This window comes from Bubalus bubalis, chromosome 13, assembly GCF_019923935.1.
Source record: "Bubalus bubalis isolate 160015118507 breed Murrah chromosome 13, NDDB_SH_1, whole genome shotgun sequence".
Taxonomy (NCBI): Eukaryota; Metazoa; Chordata; class Mammalia; order Artiodactyla; family Bovidae; genus Bubalus; species Bubalus bubalis.
Genome location: NC_059169.1, coordinates 56,986,029 through 57,010,014, shown reverse-complemented (window position 1 = coordinate 57,010,014; position 23,986 = coordinate 56,986,029). Strand labels below are relative to the sequence as shown.

General features: G+C 42.2%; 1 protein-coding gene across 1 annotated transcript in view; it reads left to right on the top strand.

The window, feature by feature from the left end:
• The window catches only part of USP12 (ubiquitin specific peptidase 12), a 59,419-nt gene extending 36,946 nt beyond the window's left edge, over positions 1–22,473 (top strand). Inside the window, exons 3-9 of the mRNA XM_025262864.3 lie at positions 3,017–3,230; positions 8,629–8,855; positions 10,806–10,882; positions 11,003–11,086; positions 15,382–15,579; positions 18,061–18,139; positions 19,263–22,473. Of these exons, the coding sequence (XP_025118649.1) occupies positions 3,017–3,230; positions 8,629–8,855; positions 10,806–10,882; positions 11,003–11,086; positions 15,382–15,579; positions 18,061–18,139; positions 19,263–19,364 (981 nt within the window). The 3' untranslated portion in view covers positions 19,365–22,473. The remainder of the gene's footprint in view (positions 1–3,016; positions 3,231–8,628; positions 8,856–10,805; positions 10,883–11,002; positions 11,087–15,381; positions 15,580–18,060; positions 18,140–19,262) is intronic.
• The last annotated feature ends 1,513 nt before the right edge of the window (positions 22,474–23,986 follow it).

Below are 23,986 nucleotides of genomic sequence, written 5' to 3'. Positions count from 1 at the left end.
TCTTCCCACCTGGTGTCCTTAGGCTGCTCAAAGCCTATATTGTCAGAGATCGCAGACTGTTCATATCAAACCTGACCAAAGAACTCGGGCCAGATTGGATCAAGTGCCTGACCCTGTGGCAGCATCTGCAGAAGGGCTTGTGACTGACCCCCTTACAGAATTTGCATAGAGAAGTCAGTTCCTGTGAGGAGGCCTGGGGCTGGGGAGCAGGTGAAGGGGGGAGGAGCAGGTGAGTAGGGGGGAGTAGGTGGGGGGGGCAGGTCAGGAAGGGGGTCAGGATGAGGGTCAGGTGAGGGGGAGGAACAGCATCCCTGAGAATCTGGATTAGGTACCCTTGGCTGCAGGGAGCAGGTGGTTGGGGACGTGCCTGAATAGAAATTGTGGGGAGAAGAGGGTCTTCCCTTAGAAGGGGATGTTCATGGGACAGGCATCATCACCAACCAGTGTGGGCGACAGTGGAGCAGTTAGCCATTTAAAACATTCTGTTGACATTCTGTTGACATAATAGTGGTTAAAACCAGTAGTTTCCAAATGGAATATGTAAGATGATTCATTGGGGGGTGGGGGCAAAAGTATGAGCACTGCTAATGTTTACTTTTATCTAAAAATGGAAGATAGATTAAGCTTTGCTGATTCTTAATAAATGGACAGTGCTGGTACCCGTACGCTGTCCACACGTGTGATGGCTCTTATCACTTCAAGTTGCACAGTGCTGCAGGCTGATGCTACCACCCCTCTGGTTTATTTGTGCCTCTGCCATCTATCATGATTTAAGTGTAGACCTGGGGATTATAGGATTTAATCTGTTTCAGCTAAGCTAATTTTCCAAAAGGGACAGATGACTCAAAAAAGGTTGTTTCAAAAATAACCATGTAGTGATGAGGTGTGCCAAACCACACTAAGTTCTTCATGCAGATCATTGAGTTACTTCTTCACAAGATTGTAGAGGTTGGTGCTGGTATAAACGTCATTTACAGATGAGGAAACCGATAAAGAGAGTGGCTTGGTAACTTCCCTAGGAAGGCGTTGATAGTAAAAACCCATCCTGTGCTTTAAAGTCATCTGAAGTCATTCTTTAAGTAATTCTGCCACCAATTTGATAGACATTTAGGTTTATTTCTCTTTATTTTCGATTTTAGGAATTTATTTTTTCTTCCTGTTTTAATTCAGTTTTTTAAAAATATGGATACAGGGCCTTTCCTGGTGGTCCAGTGGCTAAGATTCTGAGCTCCCAATGCAGAGGGCCCAGGTTCGATCCCTGGTTGGGGAACTAGATCTAACATGCTGCAGCTAAAAGTCGGCATGCTGTAACTAAAGATCCTGTGTTCCTCAGTTGAGACCCAGGGCAGCCAAATAAATCTTTTCTTAAAAATATGGGTGCAAAAGAAACTTCTTATAACCATGTACATGCACAGCGGTCTCACTTTCATTGCTCTCTCCTCTTTTCCTTCTCTCTATAAATAATCATTTATATTAGCTTTTGGTTTAGCCTTCCTAATTTTAAAATATCAGCAGACGTGTGCATGTGTTGATGGACATAGTTGAAGGGTTGCATTCTTCAGCACTCCTCTGCAGGTAGCCTATTAGAGTTTCGCGTATAGGACCTTACCCTGGGAGAGTGCTCTGAGAACTGTCCTCGGTCCTTGTTTACTCCCTGGATCCTCCCTGAGTGACTTCCAGGTGTTTTATTAGCCTGCTTTTCACGTCATCGTCTATTCATGGGAAGGAAGAAGGAAGGCAGAAAATATTTGTCAAGCTCTGTGTTCTACTCTTTGTAAAGTAAGACTGTTTCCTCCCTTGTCATTAAATAGAAGGAAACTCGTGCCTCCCTGACATCTAGTGGTTAAGACTTCGTGTCTCCAATGCAGGGGTGCAGGTTTGATCCCTAGTTGGGGAACTAAGATCCCACGTGCCTTGGGGCAAGGCCAAAAAAAAAAGAAGGAAACTGAAGCTGAGTAGTCGTGGTCGCCTGCTCCAGGCCACGTGGCCAGTGAGAGGTGGCGCAGCCATTCAAGATTCAACTCCAGAGCGAGTCCACGTCCTCCTCATGGATTGAGCATGGTGTGACCTGGCATTTCAGCATGTCAGTGGTTAGGCTGTCACACTGTTGATTCTTTCATCTAATACTTCAGAGTATCCTGTTTTTTTCTTATTTTCTGTTTTTATTTTTTGGGTGGCACTGAAGAACTTGATAGTAAACTTCACTATTATGTTTTTATAAAATAATTTTTGAGAGTTATATTTTTAAATGTACAGTATAGAAAATAGTTCTTATACAACCAATCCTATCAAAAGAGTGAGAATTGGGAAAGAAAAAAATTCTCCAGAATCCTAAACCTTATCTAATTTCACTATTTAAACTGTAGTTCTTTAACTCAGTGGTCATAAAGGCCAAATTTATCACATGTATCTTTCTTCCATTTTAACCTGAAACTAATGTCAAGAGCATCCATTTAATGTTAAAATCTCTAATTTGCAGTCAGGACAATTATTTTTACCCTCAGTTCAGTTCAGTCGCTCAGTCGTGTCCAACTCTTTGCGACCCCATGGACTGCAGCATGCCAGGCCTCCCTGTCCATCGCCAACTCCCAGAGTTCACTCAAACTCATGTCCATCGAGTCAGTGATGCCATCCAGCCATCTCATCCTCTGTTGTCCCCTTCTCCGGCTGCCTTCAATCTTTCCCAGCATCAGGGTCTTTTCAAATGAGTCTTTGCAGCAGGTGGCCAAAGTATTGGAGTTTCAGCTTCAGCATCAGTCCTTCCAATGACTATTCAGGGTTGATCCTATAGGATGGACTGGGTGGATCTCCTTGCAGTCCAAAGGACTCTCAAGCATCTTCTCCACACCACAGTTCTACCCTCGGGTACCTTTTGATTTATGAGGATCATAAATATTCCCTATCTTGCTCTTTCTCTTCTCTCAACAACTCTAGGCTTGGAAATTCTTTCTCTGGAAATTGTTTTGCCCCCAATTTTAACCAAAAAAAATTTTTTTTTCTTCTTTTTCTATCCTAGTTTGGGAATACCTGCTACTGCAATTCAGTTCTTCAGGCACTTTACTTCTGTCGTCCGTTTCGGGAAAAAGTTCTCGCGTATAAGAGTCAGCCCCGGAAGAAGGAGAGCCTTCTCACGTGCTTAGCAGACCTCTTCCACAGCATCGCCACCCAGAAGAAGAAGGTTGGAGTCATACCTCCTAAGAAGTTCATAACGAGATTGCGGAAAGAAAATGGTAAATAACTCTTCTGCTTCTCAACCTGCTGCTGAGGTAACAGGACGGTCAGGTGCAGCAAGTGTCGGCTGGGCATCCTCACGCCCGATGGTGCAGCGGCCTCTGAGAAGCCAAAGGCGGTGTTCCTGCCTGGAAGGCAGCGCCAGCCAGCTCAGTGAGGACACAGTCACTTGGGTTCCTGTGAGGTGTGGCTGCCGTCTGAAGTGTGCTGTACAGAGATTAAATTCTGTACGCCCAGAAATGAGAAATCGTCATTTCTCTTTTTTTGCCTACTTGGCTCTTTGATCAAGGAAAGTTGTTGGGAGATACTTCCCCAGTGGTCCAGTGGCTAAGACTCCAGGCTCCCAATGCGGGCGGGGGTGGGCGGGTTGGGGGTGGCTGGGTTTGATCCCTGATCAGGGAACTAGATCCTGCATGCTACAGCTAAGACCTGGTGCAGCCAAATATTGAAAAAAGAAAAGTTGCGGGGTCTTCTGCAGTTTTTTTGTTGATTTTTTTTTCCCAATTACTGTTCATTTGTGTGTTTTTTTGGTAATGCTTTTTATGCATATTAACTCATTTGATCCTTACAATAACCTGATGAAAGGCCATTATATTTCCCCCACTTTAGCCATGAAAAAAAAAAACCAAAAACTGAAGCTAAAAGACTTGCCGGGAGTCACACCCCAGGCAAAGGAAAGCGCCAACACAATAAATGAAACTTTCTGGCTTAGATATATGGTTTTAACTCCACCGCCTACCCCACCCCACCCTTTTAAAAATAGTTACTGGCTGCACCCCCCACTTCCCTTTTCTCTCTTCAAATAGTTTTCATTTGATTTCCCTAGCAAGCTCATCATTAGTCACTGCTTCCTCACTTGCCTTAACATCACTGGCACTCAGGGATGTTACGGTGACCTGTCAGGCCCGTGTCCTCCCTGATGTCTGAGCCCAGCGTCTGTCCAGGGTGGTGAACCGCCACGGGAAGTTCGGATGGACTTGAGAAACGTGTGGAATTCTTTTTGCTTATTTGCTTGGAATTAGGCATTTCAGTCACTGTAGAAAGAAAATTGGGTGTTATTTTTAGTTTCATTTGTTATCTGTCGAATATAAAAATGCCAATAGAAATATAATTTGAGAAGTTTCTAAGGTTGGTTATTAATGGGGAGTCCTGCCCTTAACTCAGTTGAACTGTTCATTGTCACATGAATCGAGAAAAGCATGGGTCATACTGAATTTCCTAAAACATATGAAGATGCTGGAATAATATGATTATAGGTTACTATTTATTAATCTGATAACCATGTTAAAAGTTTTGTTCATTTTCTCCATATACAAATAGATTAATTGCTCACAAAAGCACTTTTTAAAATATTTCCCTGATTCAAAGCTAAACCTACTTACTGTCTTAAATTCCAGATGTGTCGAGTATCTGCTGTTTGTGAGAAAGCCAAATACAACTCTGTTAGAATGAGACTGATTCAGGTCTTCTCGGAGAGTTGTTTTTTTTTTGTCTGTGTTGGTGGGACACTTAAAAATTTTGTCCTGGTAGAAAGCTCATGTACAGTTGACGTTTGGACAGCATGGGTTTATATTACACGGGTCCACTTGTACGAGGATTGTTTCAGTAGTCAATACTAGAGCCCTGCTCGTCTGTGGCGGCTCAAATCCACAGGTGCACCACCAGGTACGGAGGGTCCTCACATACAAGGGGCCAACTATGGTTTTACGTGGGTTTTCACCTGTGCAGAGGGTCACCTCTCCTAAGGTGGCTTGAAGTCAGAACAGCTGGCTTGTGGCTCTGTGCATCATTCACACTGCTGTTGGGGGCCAAGTTTATTCTTCTTATGTTACCTTCACTGTTTCAGTGCCTGTGGTCTGTTCATTCATTCATTCATTCATTCAAAAAATGCCAAATGACCTCTTTGGTTTACCATGGGGTTGAATGTTTTTTCATGTATTTTATTTAACCTTTAAAATTTTGTTTCTATAAGTTGTTGATTTCAAGTCTTTTGCTGACTTTGTCTTTTGTATAAATTCTTTTTGTGTTGAAGATGTTGATACCTTTCAGGTTTCACCATCTTAAACTTTTTAAATGATTTCTAATGTATAGAACTTAGTCTTACGTGGTCATATCTGCAGCTCTTCTGTAATGTAATTTTTAAAGTCCTTGTGTCTTAGGGAGGCTTTCCCTCGATTTTCTAATCTGTTTCTATTCTATCATTTTGAAAATGTAAACCATAAACTTCCTGAACTTATATAAGCTCTGGAGGTGAAACTTCCTGGCGGGGTGGTGGTCTGAGTGCATCTTGTTGGCTGGGTGCAGATGCCTATGTGGCCAGGTGGCCTGGCTGCCCAAGTCCCCTGGGTGGGGCCTGACGGCCTGCCTTGAGTCCTGGTCCTGCTGATTCCTGGCAGTGTCTTTACCGCTCTCTTCTGTTTCCTCACATGTGAAATACTGCTAATAGCGGTGTCACGGGGTTGTTAGGAAGATGGCATGAGGCCCTGCCCTGGAAGGTCTTCCTCTCCAGGCTCAGGGTACATCATGTGAGCACAGGTCAAATGCTTAGTGTTTCCATGACAGGACTCATTTGAGTAGCTACGGGGGACGTTCCACGGAGTTACAGGTCTTTGGAAGGGCCCTTAGAGATTCTCTGGATTAAATATATTTTCCATGATGCCTTTGTTCCCTAAACTTGACTGCACAGCAGAATCACCTGGAGGAGCTTGGAGAAGTGCAGGTTCCAGGCCTCACCTGACTCTGGCAGAGGGTGTACACGGGGCTGTGTGGCCCAGTGATTTATCATGTTCAAGGCTTCCTCTGTGATTTGTATACATTTGCCCTGGCACTGCCACAAGGTCCACTTTCTGCTTTAAAAGTTGCCCTGTTGTAGTATTTATCAGTTCAGTCCAATCGCTCAGTTGTGTCTGACTCTGTGACCCCATGGACTGCAGCATGCCAGGCCTCCTTGTCCATCAGCAACTCCTGGAGCTTGCTCAAACTCATGTCCATTGAGTCGGTGATGCCATCCAACCATTTCGTCCTCTGTCATCCCCTTCTCCTCCTCCCTTCAGTCTTTCCCAGCATCAGGATCTTTTCCAATGAGTCAGTTCTTCACATCAGGTGGCCAAAGTATTGGAGTTTCAGCTTCAGCATCAGTTTTTCCAATGACTGTTCAGGACTGATTTCCTTTAGGATGGACTGGTGTGATCTCCTTGCAGTCCAGGGGACTCTCAAGAGTCTTCTCCAACACCATAGTTCAAGAGCATCAATTCCTCAGCACTCAGTTTTCTTTATAATCTGACTCTCAAATCCATACATGAGTACTGGAAAAACCATAGCCTTGACCAAATGGACCTTTGTTGGCAAAGTAATGTCTCTGCGTTTTAATATGCTGTCTAGGTTGATCGTATCTTTTCTTCCAAGGAATAAGCGTCTTTTAATTTCATGGCTGCAGTCACCATCTGCAGTGATTTTGAAGCCCCTAAAAATAAAGTCTGTCAAATGTTCCCATTGTTTCCCCATCTATTTCCCATGAAGTGATGGGACCAGATGCCATGATCTCAGTTTTCTGAATGTTGAGTTTTAAGCCAACTTTTTCACTCTCCATTTTCACTTTCATCAAGAGGCTCTTTAGATCGTCTTCATTTTCTGCCATAAGGGTGGTGTCATCTGCATATCTGAGGTTATTGATATTTCTCCCGGCAATCTTGATTCCAGTTTGTGTTTCTTCCAGTCCAGCATTTCTCATGATGTACTCTGCATATAAGTTAAATAAACAGGGTGACAGTATACAGCCTTGATGTACTCCTTTTCCTATTTGGAACCAGTCTGTTGTTCCATGCCCAGTTCTAACTGTTGCTTCCCGACCTGCATACAGGTTTCTCAAGAGGCAGGTCAGGTGGTCTGGTATTCCCATCGCTTTCAGAATTTTCCACAGTTTATTGTGATCCACACAGTCAAAGGCTTTGGTATAGCCAATAAAGCAGAAATAGATGTTTTTCTGGAACTCTCTTGCTTTTTCCATGATCCAGCGGATGTTGGCAATTTGACCTCTGGTTCCTCTGCCTTTTCTAAATCCAGCTAGAACATCTGGAAGTTCACAGTTCACATATTGCTGAAGCCTGGCTTGGAGAATTTTGAGCATTACTTTACTAGTGTGTGAGATGAGTGCAATTGTGTGGTAGTCTGAGCATTCTTTGGCATTGCCTTTCTTTGGGATTGGAATGGAAACTGACCTTTTCCAGTCCTGTGGCCACTGCTGTTTTCCAAATGTGCTGGCATATTGAGTGGAGCACTTTCACAGCATCATCTTTTAGGATTTGAAAGAGCTCAACTGGAATTCCATCACCTCCACTAGCTTTGTTCGTAGTGATGCTTCCTAAGACCCACTTGACTTCACACTGCAGGATGTCTGGCTGTAGGTGAGTGATCATACCATCGTGATTATCTGGGTTGTGAAGATCTTTTTTGTATAGTTCTTCTGTGTATTCTTGCCACCTCTTCTTAATATCTTCTGCTTCTGTTAGGTCTGTGTCATTTCTGTCCTTTATTGAGCCCATCTTTGCATGAAATGTTCCCTTGGTATCTCTAATTTTCTTGAAGAGATTTCTAGTCTTTCCCATTCTATTATTTTCCTCTATTTCTTTGCATTCATCACTGAGGAAGGCTTATCTCTCCTTGCTCTTCTTTGGAACTCTGCATTCAAATGGGTATATCTTTCCTTTTCTTCTTTGCCTTTCACTTCTCTTCTTTTCACAACTATTTGTAAGGCCTCCGCAGACAACCATTTTGCCTTTTTGTAGTATTTATGGGACAACAGATTAAGTGAACTAATAAAAAGCAGTTGATTCTTACCACCTCAATACATTCTGTATGAGGATAGGTTTTCTCTTTTTTGATCAATTAGTATTTTTTAGAAGATTTTTGGAGAAGGCAATGGCACCCCACTCCAGTACTCTTGCCTGGAAAATCCCATGGACGGAGGAGCCTGGTAGGCAGTGGTCCATGGGGTTGCACAGAGTCGGACACAACTGAGCAACTTCGCTTTCACTTTTCACTTTCATGCATTGGAGAAGGCAATGGCACCCCACTCCAGTACTCTTGCCTGGAGAATCCCAGGGATGGGGAACCCTGGTGGGCTGCTGTCTGTGGGGTCGCACAGAGTCAGACACGACTGAAGTGACTTAGCAGCAGCAGCAGCAGCAGCAGCAGAAGACTTTTATTCATCATAACTTTATTTTCCCCACATTTGAGTCATAATTTGTATATGTGAAAGGTACGTGTTTCTTGTTCATTACTAACAGTCCCAAACATTTTATGTAATTCTGATAGAGTACTAGATATACTTTTTTTAATTTAGTTTTTTTAATGAAGTTATTCATTCTGAAATAATTCTCTATGTGTCATTATTTTTAGAGCTCTTTGACAACTACATGCAGCAAGATGCCCACGAATTCCTAAATTACCTACTAAACACCATTGCTGATATTTTACAAGAAGAGAGAAAGCAGGAGAAGCAAAATGGTCGTTTGCCTAACGGCAACATCGACAGTGAAAATAACAGCACACCAGACCCAACATGGGTTCATGAGATCTTTCAGGGAACGCTGACTAATGAAACCAGGTGTCTTACTTGTGAAACCGTAAGTATATCATAAAATGTCATACAGAACACATCTAACCCCTTGTGTTAAAAGTTCTTTGAAGATGAGTGTGAGAGTGAACTTGAGAGTTGTGGTGCCTGTGACCGACGAGCCTCTCAGCTGTCTCTTGTTGACTGAACCCTGACCCGGCAGAGGAACACTCGCTGCGGTGTGAACTGTGTTGAGACTTCATGTTGAACAGGAGGGCTGTGTTGTGACCTCAGTGTCGTACAGAGTAGTCTCGCTGCTCTGACGGCCCTCTGTGCCCCGTGTATTTGCGCCTCCCCCTGCCCCAGCCCCTAGCGGCCGCGGTCATTTTATGCCTCCATAGTTTGCCCTTTCCAGATGCCACGTGGTTGGAATCGTAGAGCACGTGGCCTTTTCATATTGGCTTCTTGCACTCAGCAGTAGGTATTTAAGGTTCCCGCCCGTCTTTTCACAGCTTGATAGCTCATTTCTTTTTATTGCTGAATTACATTTTATTGTCTGGATGTACCAGAGTTTATCCATTCACCTACTGAAGGACGTCTCGGTTGCTTGTTTTGGTAATTATGAATAAAGCTGCTCTGAACAGGCATGTGCAGGATTTTGTGTGGATATGTTTTCAGTGCCTCAGTTGGTGGTCAGGGGCGCAGTTGCTAGATCGTGTGGTAGCAAGAGTATGTTTAGTTTTGGAAGGAACTACATTCACATTCCCACCAGCAATGAGGGAGAGTTCCTGCTGCTCCACGTCCTGGTCAGCACATGCTGATGTCGGTGTTTTGGATTTTGGCTGTTCTAATAGGTGTGTAGTGTTGTCTCATTTTAATTTGCATTTCTCTGATGGCATATAATGTGGAACATCTTTTCATGCACCTGTTTGCCATCTATATATCTTCTTTGCTGAGGTACCAGTACTAGTCTTTGGCCCATTTTTCAAATCAGGTTGTTTGTTTTCTAGTTGTTGAGTTTTAGGAGTACTTTGTACATTTTAGATACCAGGCCTTTGTCAGCTGTGTCATTTGCAAGGATTTCTCCCAGCCTGTGGCTCATCTTTACTTTCTCTGAACCATGCCTTTGGCAGATCAGAAGTTTTTAATGTTTTAATTTTAAATTTTAATCAAGTCCAGTTTGTTTGTTTGTTTTCCTTCATGGAAGTGCTTTTGATATTCTTTAAATGCTTTTGGTGTCATATCGAGAAAGTCATCACAGACCATCTGTGCGTGTAGAGTCGTGTGGTGGGGGGGGTCCCGGGCACCGAGTCTGACGTCCCTCCTGTTGCATCCTGTCAAGGGAGGCAGCCAGCGCGAGGGATGTGTCCTACTCCAGTTCACTGAATCAGTAGTAACTTTAGATCATGACAGATGATTTATTCATAGTTCAAACAGAACATGGTTAAATTCGGAGGGTAAATGAAAGAAGGTCATAAATGAAGGCTCATTTGGCATTGTTGGACTAACATTTTTTCTTAAATGGTAGTTTTTTTCTTAAATAATTAAACAGTACAGAGATCATGTCCTTTACCAGCCATTCTCATTCAGCCTTGTCCTGTGTTCTTTTAAGAATTACTGTGTATGGCATAGTTTGTTTTATGCTTTACACCATGGACACAGGAGCCTGGCGGGCTACAGTCCATGGGGTTGAAAGGGTGGGCCACGACTGAGTGACTAAACCACCCCCATACCAGGATTCGGGGAAGTGATAGGATTTCACATCACACCAGCCTTTGCCAGTAAGGAGAGCAGCCGTAGGTGCACTTTGGTATTTTCCTCTAAATATAATGAAGGGTGTTGATTCAGCGTCCTTTTGTAAACTTGCATGACTCAAGTAGTTTCTTTTCAACTTGGGGGAAAAGGTTCTTTATGTATTTGATAATACTGATAATAACCCACATTTAATTCTATCATTTTGAAGCAGTAATTTCCTGATATCTAAAGAAATCAAAGGTAATTAATTCTCTTATTTTTACAGATAAGCAGCAAAGATGAAGATTTTTTAGACCTTTCTGTTGACGTGGAACAAAACACATCAATTACTCACTGCTTAAGGTAAGCGTGGAATTATTTATTTTGACAGTTAATGATTATCTTTGGTTTTTAGAATATCTTTAAATGAATACATCATTTTCTGGTATAGGCAAAACTAATTTATTTTGAATTTTACAACAGGGGTTTTAGCAACACAGAAACTCTATGCAGTGAATACAAATATTACTGTGAAGAATGTCGCAGCAAACAGGAAGCACACAAACGGTAATTTAGTGTTTTCTGAAATTCATAGTGATTCTTTGGCCATGGATGTTCTAACCAAAAGTGATCTCTGGCAGTTTGCATTGAGTAATCATCCTTCATTTTATCACCAACTGTTAAGACTCATTAGGTAATTACTAGACAAACACATTAGGTGGTTACCAGGCAAACAGTGCTCAACTCTGTGCTGCCTTGACTGTCCACACTTGGTGAGTGTTTAATCACCATAAACCAACACAGTGAGAGGGTTCTGCTTTGAAGCTCTCCTCGTTGTGTAAGCTTTCTCTTGGTGAGGAAAGAAGAGGGGGAAAGTGCTTTCCTCACGCCCACTCCAATCTCCACTGTTCCTCCATAGGATTCATGCCTTCTCTCAGTGTGTTACCATGAAGACTGTATTCTGGTATCAGAAAAGGGACTCATCATCACCCTGATTATTTTACTTTTTATTTTGAAGCAGCCTCAAAGTCTTGTGAGCAATATACCAAGAATGCCTTTTCACCCTTAACCATTTGAGAGTGGGTCCCTGCTGTGATGTCTCACATTTCTGAGGCTTCGGTAGCAGTGTCCTGCCAGTGGAGACGTTTCCCCTGTACCATGTCCGGCCACGTCAGGACAGCAGCACTGACATGTTACTGTTGTCGTAGACCTTCCTTTAGCATCACCAGATGTCCCAGTAATGTCCTTTATAGAAAAAAAGGGTCCAGTCCAGAAGCACACGTTGCATTTAGCATTCGTGTCTCTGTCGTCTTTCTACATCAGGAGCAGTTCCTTATTAGTCTTTGCTTGACTTTCACTCTCTTGACACTTAAAAATTACAGGTTAGGAGAAGGCAATGGCACCCCACTCCAGTAATCCTGCCTGGAAAATCCCATGGACGGAGGAGCCTGGTAGGCTGCAGTCCATGGGGTCGCTGAGGGTCAGACACGACTGAGTGACTTCACTTTCACTTTTCACTTTCATGCATTGGAGAAGGAAATGGCAACCCACTCCAGTGTTCTTGCCTGGAGAATCCCAGAGACGGGGGAGCCTGGTAGGCTGCTGTCTATGGGGTCACACAGAGTCGGACATGACTGAAGTGACTTAACAGCAGCAGCAGCAGCATAGTGTTTCTGAATGAGAGCACAGGGATGGGAGGAGAATATATGTAAAACAATGATGTAAGTCATAATAATTCCAGATCCTCATGTACAGGTTTGTTGCTATGACTGAGGACCCACTGGATTCTGAGAAACCAGTGCTCTACCAGTCGAGTGTGAAACAGAGCAGCTATTAAGAGAATGAGATTTTCATTACAGTAGGATGATATGTTAGTAGGGATTGCTTTATGTGGTAGAACTAATGGAGAGGAAATCACGGTCATCCTCTCTTTTCAAAGAAAATAACTGTTGTATGTCAAAGATGAGGGAAAAATTAGTCTTAGTAACTAAAGAGAGCAGTTATCTGGGACATCCCTGGTGGTCCAGGGCTTCCCTGATGGCTCAGACTGTAAAGAATCCGCCTGCATTGCAGGAGACCTGGGTTCGATCCCTGGGTCGGGAAGATCCCCTGGAGAATGGCGTGGCAACCCACTCCAGTATTTTTGCTTGGGAATTCCATGGACAGGGAGCCTGGTGGGCTATAGTCCATGGAGTCACAAAGTGTCAGACATGACTGAGAAACTAACACCTCAAACTTCCCTGGTGGTCCAGTGGCTAAGACTCCTTGCTTCCAATGCAGGGGGCCCGGGTTTGGTCCTTGGTCAGGGAACTAGATCCCACTTGCTGCAAAAACATCCCATAAATAAATTCAAAAAAGAGAGATCAGTTATCAGAGAGGAAAACTTAATCAAAACACCCAGAATGTACTATGCACGTGTAAGATTCATGTGTAAGCACTATATCACTATGATACTATTTTATTCAGAATGTGTCATAGTTGTCAGGTTTATTAATAAAATTTAATAATTGTAGTTATTTTACTTAGTTTACTTATTTTACTTAGTTATTTTAATAGTTATTTTACAGAATGTCCTTCTTTGGGTCCATCTCATATTTTCATGTGATGAGGTTCAGATTATGTATTCTGGGCAGGAATCACACAGAGGTGAGGCTGTGTTCTTTTTAAATACACGATTTTGATGCGTGTCATGTGTCAGGGCCCCACGACCACTCCTGGATTTGATGCTTCCCTAGAAGGACTCACAGGATTCAGCGTCTGTAGTCCTGCTCACAGCTAAGGTTTGTCACAGGGAACAGTGACAGGTCCGATCAGCAAAGGGGAAGCCAGGTGTCCTGTCCACATGGAGTCACTTGGACACACTTGTTTCTCCAGCATCGAATGTGGCAGCATTGTCTCCCAGAGAAGCTCATCACAGACTCAGTGTGGTGCCCGAGATTTACTGGGGGCAGGTCGCCTAGGCATTGCCTGCCTGTGTGTGTGCATACACGCTCAGTCACTCAGTATCCGACTCTTTGCGGCCCCACGGACCATAGTCCGCCAGGCTCCTCTGTCTATGGGGTTCTCCAGGCAAGAATACTGGAGTGGGTTGCCATCTCCTCCTCCAGGGGATCTTCCTGACCCAGGGATCAAGGCTGAGTCTCTTATGTCTAATGCATCTCAGGCGGATTCTTCACCCGCCAAGCCATCAGGCCTGTACCAAAACTCCAGGCTCCTGGAAGGGAAGCAAGAGCTCAGCATAAACCATATGATCTGTACCACAAGTTCAGGCACATCAAGCACCGCTTACCAGCTAGGGAACAGCGGGAGCACCCCCAGATCAGGTTCCCAGATGCCAGCTGAGGGTCAGCCCCACAGCCAGCCCTTCCCAGGACGGTCTGGGGCTGCTCTGTAGGTCCCGTGACTCCCACCGTTCTCTCTGGTCACTTGACTGAGGTGCTGTCTCCAAATGTTAAGCTGTGCTTTCTCCCTAGTTTGTTACTTATATGCATTTTGTGTGGAGGTATTTTGAGATTATGAATATCCCTGTTTCTCAGTCTCAGTGAGGGCTCAGGGATATTGCATTTGAGGTTATATATTTAATTTCTAGAAATGGAATTATTGAGGAAAAGGGCATAAAGACTGTTGGTTCCTGTGGCTGGCTGGTTTTCCAGGAAAGATTAGGTTTTTACATTTATTTTCACTAATGTTTTTCACTGGCCAGGTTAGTAAATATTTCTGGGATAATCAGCTGCTCCTCCGCACTTAAGATCTGTAGAATGCAGGTTTCGAATAAGGCTACAAAATTTTTTTTTCACTTTATTAGAGGCAGTGGCTTAGTAATTTTTATTTTAAAGTATGAAAAGTGTTTTGCTTCACTGAACACATACAGAATTCAGTCCTGCACTGTCAAGTACCTGCTGTGTGCCAGGCATTATTACTGGGGGGTGGAGAAATACGATGAAAGAGATGGTTTCTGTCTGCCCAGAGTCCAGACCCTAGACAGAGAGAGAGACCACAACCATCTCTGTATTTTGTCGTGTAGCAAACTGTACCGAGACAGAGTGAGTCTGTAAAGTGCTGGTGGAGGGCGGAGGAGAACAGCTGTTTCTCTTGGACGGGAAAGCGTTGGCGAATTTTGTTAAGAAGAGGCTGCCGTGCGGTGACATGGGGGAGTGGAGATGGCATGGAGGGGGTCTTCAGGATTGTTGAGGATGAGGAGGCCTGGACTTCACAGGTAGAAACCTCATTCCTGTGTTTCCAGGTTATTTTATTGCCTTTCTGGGATCCACGCAGTAAGGAACTGTATCCTGTCTGTGAAACGCCCTGAGTGGCTGGTCTTCATTGCTCTTCTCTCTCTCTCTCCTGTTCCCAGTCTGTTCCTGACTTATATAGATGAGTAGAACAAATGTATTTCAGTCTCTGCTCTCAGCAGCTCTTAGGAACCGGTTTTTCCTCTACCAGACACAGGCATCGCCTGCAGTCTGCCTTGTCTTAAGGGACCTCTATTTCAGGAGTTCAGAGTTCTTAAAATAACGGGCTAGACCTCTGTCTGGGAGCCACACGGAGTTCCAGGTCGCATTATGTGGTTTGGAGATGATGAGGGACAGGGGGCCGTCTTAAGACCGTCAGAATGTTGCTCTGCTGATGTAAGAGTCCCAGGAGATTGCTGTTCACCTCAGACCGTCACAGCATTATTAATCAGTTCTACCCCAACACAAAATAAAAAGCTTAAAAAAGGCACAGGTAGAAATAATGCGGAAGTGGGCAGTGCTGGGCTAATAAAACTGTCAACGGTTAATTGAATCCTGCAGTTTGATAGTTCTTTTAAGCACATGGTGAATGTCTGTTATGAGATTCTGTCTTCATGTTTATTCTGACAGGATGAAAGTGAAAAAGCTGCCCATGATTCTAGCTCTGCATCTGAAAAGATTTAAGTATATGGATCAACTTCATCGATACACAAAACTTTCTTACCGGGTGGTTTTTCCTTTAGAACTTCGTCTGTTTAACACTTCAGGCGATGCGACCAATCCTGACAGAATGTACGACCTCGTGGCCGTCGTGGTTCACTGTGGAAGGTAACGGGTGTGGGCCGTGCCGGCGGGAAGCTCGGGGGCGGGCAGTGCGCACAGGACACCCCAGAGCCACTCAGAGGCGGGCCTGCCAGAGATCCTGTACCCCCGGTGCTCTAGGACCGAGATGAGTTTATTTCAGAATGAGTATTTCAGATCCATTTTACCGTTTCCTCCTTAAAGCTTTTATCTGTTAAAATAGTGCATTATTGCTTGGATCTGATATTTGTTCTTATTATCTAAATAGGGGCTTCCCTCGTAGCTCAGCTGGTAAAGAATCTGCCTGCAGTGCAGGAGTCTCGGGTTCAATTCCTGGGTTGGGAAGATCCCCTGGAGAAGGGGATAGCAACCCATTCCAGTATTCTGGCTTGGTGAATCCCATGGACAGAGGAGCCTGGCGGGCTACAGTCCATGGGGTTGCAAAGAGTCAGAAACGACTTAGTGACTAAACCACCACCACCACCATCTAAATATTACTCTGAGAACTTTTAAGTCCTGTTAGTTTTCTTTTTTGTTTTTCTTGGTTGTTGGTTAAAAAAAAGAAAAAAGATGCTCCTTAAAGAGATTTTATAAAATAAGTTCTTTATTTTTACAAAATCTGAGACTAGTTGGATATGTTCATCATATTAATAATAATGAAAAACACTTTTAGAAGGCCTTGGAGATAACCTTCAAAGATAAGTTTTCTGATTTTACAAGTCTGTGTGTGTGTTTCCTATTAGCTAATTTAGTGTACTATCTCATCTATAGACCTTAATTCATAAAATAGCTCAAAAAGATTCTCAGACCACAAGAGCATTGCATAATCAACATTTATGTTTAGAACATACAATCTTCATTGACTGTTTACAATTTCCTGTATTAATTTTATTATATATATATACATACACACACACACTTTGGCTGTACTGTACAGCTTGTGGGGTCTTAGTTCCCTCACCACGGACTGAACCAGGGCCTAGCCAGTGGAAGTGCAAGTCCTAACCACTGGACCACCAAGAAATTCCCTTTTGTAATAATTTTAAAACAAGACACTCCTCCATTTCCCCTGGTGTTTGGAAACGTGTACTAACAGCGTATTGTATCCCAGAGAACGAGAACGTTAGCTGTCCCTCCCTCCCACCTTTCTGCTCAGAATATGTCAAGAGAGCTGGGAGGGGGGTCCACCCTGTCACAGACTTTAACCTCCGTGGTCTGCGTCAGCCCATTTCCTGTCATTTATCCTCAGCAGTAATCTTGCTTTTCCATTTTTGGAGCATTCTGTTTCTAAAGTAAGTAATGACATCTGAACAGAGGAAAACAGTATCAGATAACTTACAGAACCCTACTGTAATGATCAGACTGGAGGTTTATGTTAGCATTAAGATTTTTTTTTTAAGTTTAAGATGTTTTCATCCGCAGGGAAAAAGTACTCTCGTCATATCGTTCTGTCAACAAAGATACTCATTTTAACTACGGGATCAAAGATCTAAAGAAACTGGGAGGCAGCTTATTCTCAGATCTGAGGTTGCTGCTTTTAAAATAGTATTCAGAGCCATAAAGGATAATTTGTGTTGAAAATTTTTTCAAGGCCTATAATGTAATAATTGTGGTAGAATTGTAATTTAATTAAAAATTATATAAGCTTTTCTAGTGAGTCATACTTAAATAACTGGGAGAAGTTAAAAAAAATCTTTGATATGTTCTTTAAAAAGAATTTCTTTTAGGGAATTGGCTGGTGGTCCGGTGGTTGGGACTCTATGCTTCCACTGCAGGGGACACGAGTTCAGTCTCTGGTTGGGGAATGAAGAGCCCACAAGCCATGCAGCATGGCCAAAAAAAAAAAAAAAAAAAAACAAACCCCACCTTTATTTTTACATTTTTCTAGATTTCTGTATCCCAGATTTATTTAAAATGAAATGCAGAGGCAATTATAATAATTACATGTTGCTAAGAATTAAAACTAGCACTAATAATACTAAAAATAAGTTATTTGTTTAGAGAAGTTTATGAAGTTGGAGCTTGATTGCAGATCCAAGGTTTCAATATCTTTTTCAAGCATCATGTGGAATTTTTCCTCAAGAAAAACTATTGCCAAGGGTTAAGACTCAGAAATAATTCTATGTACATTGTTTGATGGTTATAATTCAGTGTGTTCTGGCCTCTCTTGCCCCACAAAAATGCTAGAAAATTTTATTTAAGTCTCTTGCAGAATCAAATTTGAACTTTACTTTAAAAATAATAATTTTAAAAGGCAACAAAGAATTTTAATAGCATAGCTTTATATAAATAGAATACTGGTTATATCTCTCAAAGCAGAGTACAAATTATTTTAAAATCGAATGACAGTTCAGATCAATGTAGCTTGATCTCTTGGGGGGAAAGAATAAGTAAGGAACATTTTTACCTGTTTCAGTTTTTCTCCTTTACAGAACATGGAATTTAGGACAAGAAGAGTAATACTAATAAACTTTATATAAAGTTAACTTTTATTTCTCTTTGTTTTAGTGGTCCCAATCGAGGCCATTATATTGCAATAGTTAAGAGTCATGATTTTTGGTTGTTGTTTGATGACGACATTGTAGAAGTAAGTAGTTTCCTGATTTCTTGTTTTCCTTCAAAGTTATATGTGTATCTTGCTCGTGACTTTTTCCTTCCAGCTTCTCATTGTATATGACAGGTCTTCAGGTTGTAATCGAATTCCTACTTCTCAGTCCCTAATATCCAGTTCCAGTGCTGCTGGAACGGTCAGGTAGCCTTGAAAATGTTTAGAATAAAACAAGTGAGATCTTTCAACCACAGAGCTAGTTAAGAAAAAGAACTTACACTATGAAAAAAATAATTTATTGAGCTATAAGACACAGTTAAGTATGCAGATTTTAAGCAACAGTTTAAATTGTTACATGTGAACACACACATGAGTGCACACACATAACTGCCATCTAGATCAAGAAATAGTGTATTTCACCACCCCAACAAGCTCTCTTATTCGTTTATAGTACCTACAGCTTTCCTCCCCCATCCCCCATCCCCTGGAACCCACTATTTCTAATTTTATTATCTTTACTGGGGTTAATTTTGTCTATGTTTGAATACAAGTGGACTCATCCAGTATGACTTCTTTGGTGTCTTTTTTCACTCATTCCTATTTATGCAGTTCATTCTTGTTACTTGCAGTAGTAGTTCTTTTTTAAAATTGCTATCTAATTTTTCATTGTACAGATATACCATGTTAGAAACTTGGCTTTTTGTCCATTAATGACTATTAAAATAAAACTGCCTTGGTTACCCTCGTACAAGTCTTTCACTGAACATGTGCACTCAGTTTTTTCTTAAGTATATATTAGATTGGACCTTATGAAATTGCCATGTTCATAGATCCCCAATGGTTGACAATCCGTTGTTTCTTATAGTTCGGCCTGTACCTAGGAATAGAGTTGCTGGGTCACAGGGTATGTTCAGGCTTAGAAGATGATGAAAGCATTTTGTCTGTTTCTGGTGACGTTTTGCACTCCCAGCTGTGAATGAGAGTTCCATTCGTTCCACGTTCTCACCAATACTGGGCATCATCCAAGCCATTCTGATTGTGCAGAGCTGTTTTACAAATGAGAAAATGAAAGACATTATCCTAAGAAAGGTTGAAGCTTTTACTGGATTCCAGGAGTCCAAAGAGCTCATTTTTCTACTGACGTTTGTTTTTTTCCTTGCAGAAAATAGATGCACAAGCTATTGAAGAATTCTACGGGTTAACATCAGATATCTCGAAGAACTCTGAGTCTGGCTACATCCTTTTCTATCAGTCCCGGGACTGAGGGAACCGCGATGAAGAGAGACTTTCTGCCTCATTTCTTCTCTGGTTATTTGGGAAAGGATCAAGCACCGATTTTTCCAAGAAAAGAGAACTGCAGGGAGCTCAGGGGGGCAGCAGCACACTTTGCACACAATAAAGCAAAGACCGTGGGTTAACACGCTCTTCCTATCCTGGTAGTTGATTGATTCGCTCAGGTATCATGCTGTCTGTGCAGCTCTGCATAAGGCAGTGAAATCAGAGATACCAGCTCCTCTTGTAAAACAGCCTTCCAGTAACCGACATGCATTTTCTCTTCCTTCATTGCACCGGTAGTGATTGAGCTCCTTGGGGGTGCAGCAGAGAGAACGGGAGTCTGTGCGAGGTTATACTGACGATGGCAGGAGGTGATGCTGAACACGCCGCACACGCGCGTGCCTGGGTTGGACACAGAGAGAGAGAACACTGGGTAGTCTTTTCGAGCGTAAACCAGAAATGCTTTTTGGGCCCAACACTTGCAGTCGCCTTCCTGATGTAAAGAGACTGAACAGATATTAGAATCCAGTGTCAGGAAGGCAAATAACGTTTGCTTCTCTGAAGAAGCTTATAATCATATACAGTATATGTATATCTAGGGAACAATTGGTCAAAAGCGGCTTTTTGTTTCCCCAAGGGGAAAGACTGGCTTTGTAATTATAATTTTTTTCCTTATTTATTTTACTTAAAACTGGTAGAGTCTAAGTATTGTATGAAATGCCCATGATTCTGTCGGTAAATTTGAGCATATTTTTATTAGTTTTTGTCAGTTTAATGAATCCTTTCGTTTGTTTCTATTTTTAAGGTGAATTTTTAAACTATTTTAAATCATAAGTTACCCTAAGAAAAATTGCAGTGAGAGAAGGTAAATTATTCTTTTTCCAGGAGGAACTGATATCTCTGGCTCTAAATATTTGTTCCTAGTTGTAAGTTTTATTCAGCTTTAATTTCAGTAAAATTTAAAAAAATAGTCAAAAAATTCCCTATTGTTGTGGAATGATGGAAGAAATCCTGGTGTGGTAGTGGTGTGCTAGTCTTGAGGGTTCTTCAGTACTCTGTTTCAGGCTGAGGTCATGTTTGGAAAACTCATGTCACAGCAGTTACCTTATTTTCAGATGTTCTTTATTCTGGAAAGAAGTGACCATCCCAACCCCAGCCTTCCTGGGGGAGCTGACAGACCCTGTGAGGAGTGCATTAATGAGGTCAACCAGGAGTACTTTGAAAGCAAGTCCTTTTTTCCCCCCTTCCACCTTTACAGATCTTACTGGAAGAGTGTTTAGAAATTTAACTTTGTGTTTGTAAAGACTTCATTCTGTTGGGAGTTTCAAGAAGTGACATGCGTGATGTAAGATGTATGTAAACCATTGCAGTTGACACTTTCCTATACATCAGTAAGTTGTCTGACAGTGGCCGAATGTGACTTGCAGAAAGTAATTGAATATATATTCAAAATAATAGCAATCAGGTCTTAGATGTTCTTTATTCAAGTCTTTTTAAGGCAGTAATCTTTTTTTTTAATTGCTGTAATTTTCTAAACTTATTTTACTAATACTGTTGAATCTGAAAAAAAAAAAAGCAACAAAGAAGAATGTTTTTGTCTGCTGCTATTATTAACATTTATTATCTGTATCTTTTAGCTCAGGAAATGACTTCACCTATTCGTTCCACGAATAGATCTTTAACAGGGTCACTTTGCTAATTGGGCTGTTGAAACAAATGTGCCAGGAGAAAATGATGATGTCTTCTGACAGATTGCTTTTGCAGATAACAGTTTCTAAAGCCTTACCCTTGGCTGGGATGGTTTCGTACAAATTACATGGCCTGCCCAATCTACCAGTGTGGCTCAGAGAATCACAACCAAGAATGTGGGCAAGGTCAGAGCTCTGGAGGTGCATACATTTTTTTTGCTTTGAGGGCTTCAGCCAAATCGTCTTCTAATTTAAAGCTGAAGGTCTGCAGCTTTCAGTCCAGAGACGAGGAGTAACGTGAAGCTGAACCAGCTTTGACTTGCACTGGGCCGCAGCATGTAGAAGAAAGATAGATGAAGTCATTTGCATAAAGGTACAGCGTTGGGATACTGTGTTGTGTTTGTAAACTTTACATTTTGCATTAAAAAAAAAAAGTACAGTAAAGTAAAAGCCAAGGTTAAATTTTCTATGAAAGCAAGTTCTCACATTTTTCTTGAGTTCCACAGTAGTCGCACACTGTTCACATCTACACCCTGTTTAATAGGACGACCTGTCAGGGGCAGGACAATGGCATGATGGTTCTCCATTCACTTTGTTCTCTTAAGTGCAGCTGCATCTACGTGTAATGTCTCGAAGCTTCTCAGAAACGCAGTATGCTTGAAAAACTCGGAGGGTTTAGGGCTAGGGGGAGAAATGCAGACAGAGGAAGAAAAGTGACACGTCTAGAAAGCGACATGAGGGTGTGTGTTGGCTGACCAACTGAAAGGAGGGGCGGGTTCCAGTTGTACACAGTGGTGATTGCCGTCTAACTGTGTACATGTTTGTTGGGATGGCTGTCCCGTATTTTGTGTATTGGAATAAGAATTTCTATGAATTATTGTAACTGAAAGTAAGTATTCTAAATTAAGTCTCACTTCTAAGTCATATGGTTTCTGCCTTGGCAGTGGTACCTTTAGAAGCTGGCTGGAGACAGGAGCCCTGAGACTCTAGGCAGAGGGAGAAGGGGGGGTGTGTAATATATGGGTCTCGTCGCCTCTAACCATCCGTGTAGAGTTTTTTCCTTTCCTTGGTGGCAGTAGAAAGACCTCACTTCCATAACATACTACTCTTGATACTTTCTTTAAAGCTACTTTTTCATTGAAGATTTCTCTCATGAGGTATTTAACCTGGGAGCCGGGAGGCTAAGGCGCTCAGGTCCTGGCTCTTCAGTGAATTTAACTGTGTGACCTTGGGCAAGTCACTTAACCTCTCTGTGCTTCAGTCTCCCTATCTTGTAAAATGGGAGTAATACCTACCTCACAGGGTTGTTGTGGGGATTAATTAGATACAATGTCTGTAAAGCATCTAAGGTTCTTGAAGAAGGCGCTATATAAATACAAAATAATATCTATTAAAGTTGGTCTATTTGTGCCTGTGGGGTTGCGTGTGTTTTTTTTCTTTTTTTTTTTCTCCTTAAAATGCATTTACGAAATAGAAATATACACCGTGGGCGCTGTCTTACTGCTTTTCCTCAAAAGTTGACTACTCCTGCCGCCCAAAGAGATTTTCCCAGAAAGCATCCCACAAGTGTAAACCTGTATTCCATCCGCGCCTATGTTTATTCAGCATGCACCGTGCATGTATTCGTCTTTATTTAGTGGCATTGTCTTTCCCCAAATCCCAAATTTAAAAATTTAACTTTCACGTCGTAGAATCTTAGAGGGCAAGATGCCTTTGCAGTCACTGTTCCTAATGCCCCATCCTCCCTTCCACGGGCCTACTTGCTCCTGGAAAATGATCACATGACCTTGAGATGAAGCCTGGTCCTCTGTAGAGTGACTTAAAAATTGCTGTTTCTTGATCCCCATGGTTCTTGGGAAGCCTGGCTAGGCAGCACTCTCATTGGAGTCTCTGAAGGAGAGTTCTCAGAGTTAAACACAGTAACAGGGCAGCCAGCTACCTGGGGACCTGAGATAAACATCTGTAACATACTGAACTTTGAGTAAATGACATTGTCTGTATTCAAGAGAGTGTTTCACAGACTGTTGAAAAAGCCGTGACTGCCTCTCACCTTTTCCACCTTGTCACTGGGTGCTTGTGTGTAAGTTATTTGAAACCCTCTCTACCTTTCTTCATTGGTCTGTTCTTTATGATAAGCTATCAACCATTTTTTAAAATCTCCAGGTTTGCTGAAATAACCCATCATTTTTGAGTTGAGTGTGTGATAGGCTCTGTACTCAGCATTTTACATTTTTAAAAAGGTAGCTTGAAGACTATCACAGAGGTCATGATATCCTCACTTTACAAAAATGGAAACCAGGTCTCTCCAAGGTTAAGTGACTCCAAAGTCGCTCAGCTGGAAGGTGTCAACTAGGTATAAGTTGACTTCCAAGCGCTTAACCCCTTGGTTCCTAAAGAGGGTTCTACAGGGCTCTTAGGAATTCTTTCTCAAGCAACCACTGTGGACCTGATTCCTGAAGAAACAAGCTCACACTATTTGTCATATGCCACTTACTATGAAAGTGAAATAGTAATGAAAGTATTAGGCATTTGTTCAGTCATGTCCGACTCTTTTTACAACCCCATGGACTATAGCCCAGCAGGCTCCTCTGTCCATGGGATTTCCCAGGCAAAAAGACTGGAGTGGGTAGCCATCCCCACCCAGGGATCGAACCCCAGACTCCTGCATTACAGGCGATCTTTACCATCTGAGCCACCAGGCTTACAGTAAGACACTTATTATCCACCTTTATAACGGGTTCCTTTCTTAAATTTCCTCACTTGCTGTCAAGGATTTGCCTATAATGAAACTGATGCAGAACTAAATGAACACTTCATTTCTCCAAATTGTTTTTAAATAAGCAAAACTTTCAAGAGCAAGGAAAATCGTCCCACTCTACTACAAGTCATATCCAAACTTGGACAGTTCAACTCGCTGGCCTTG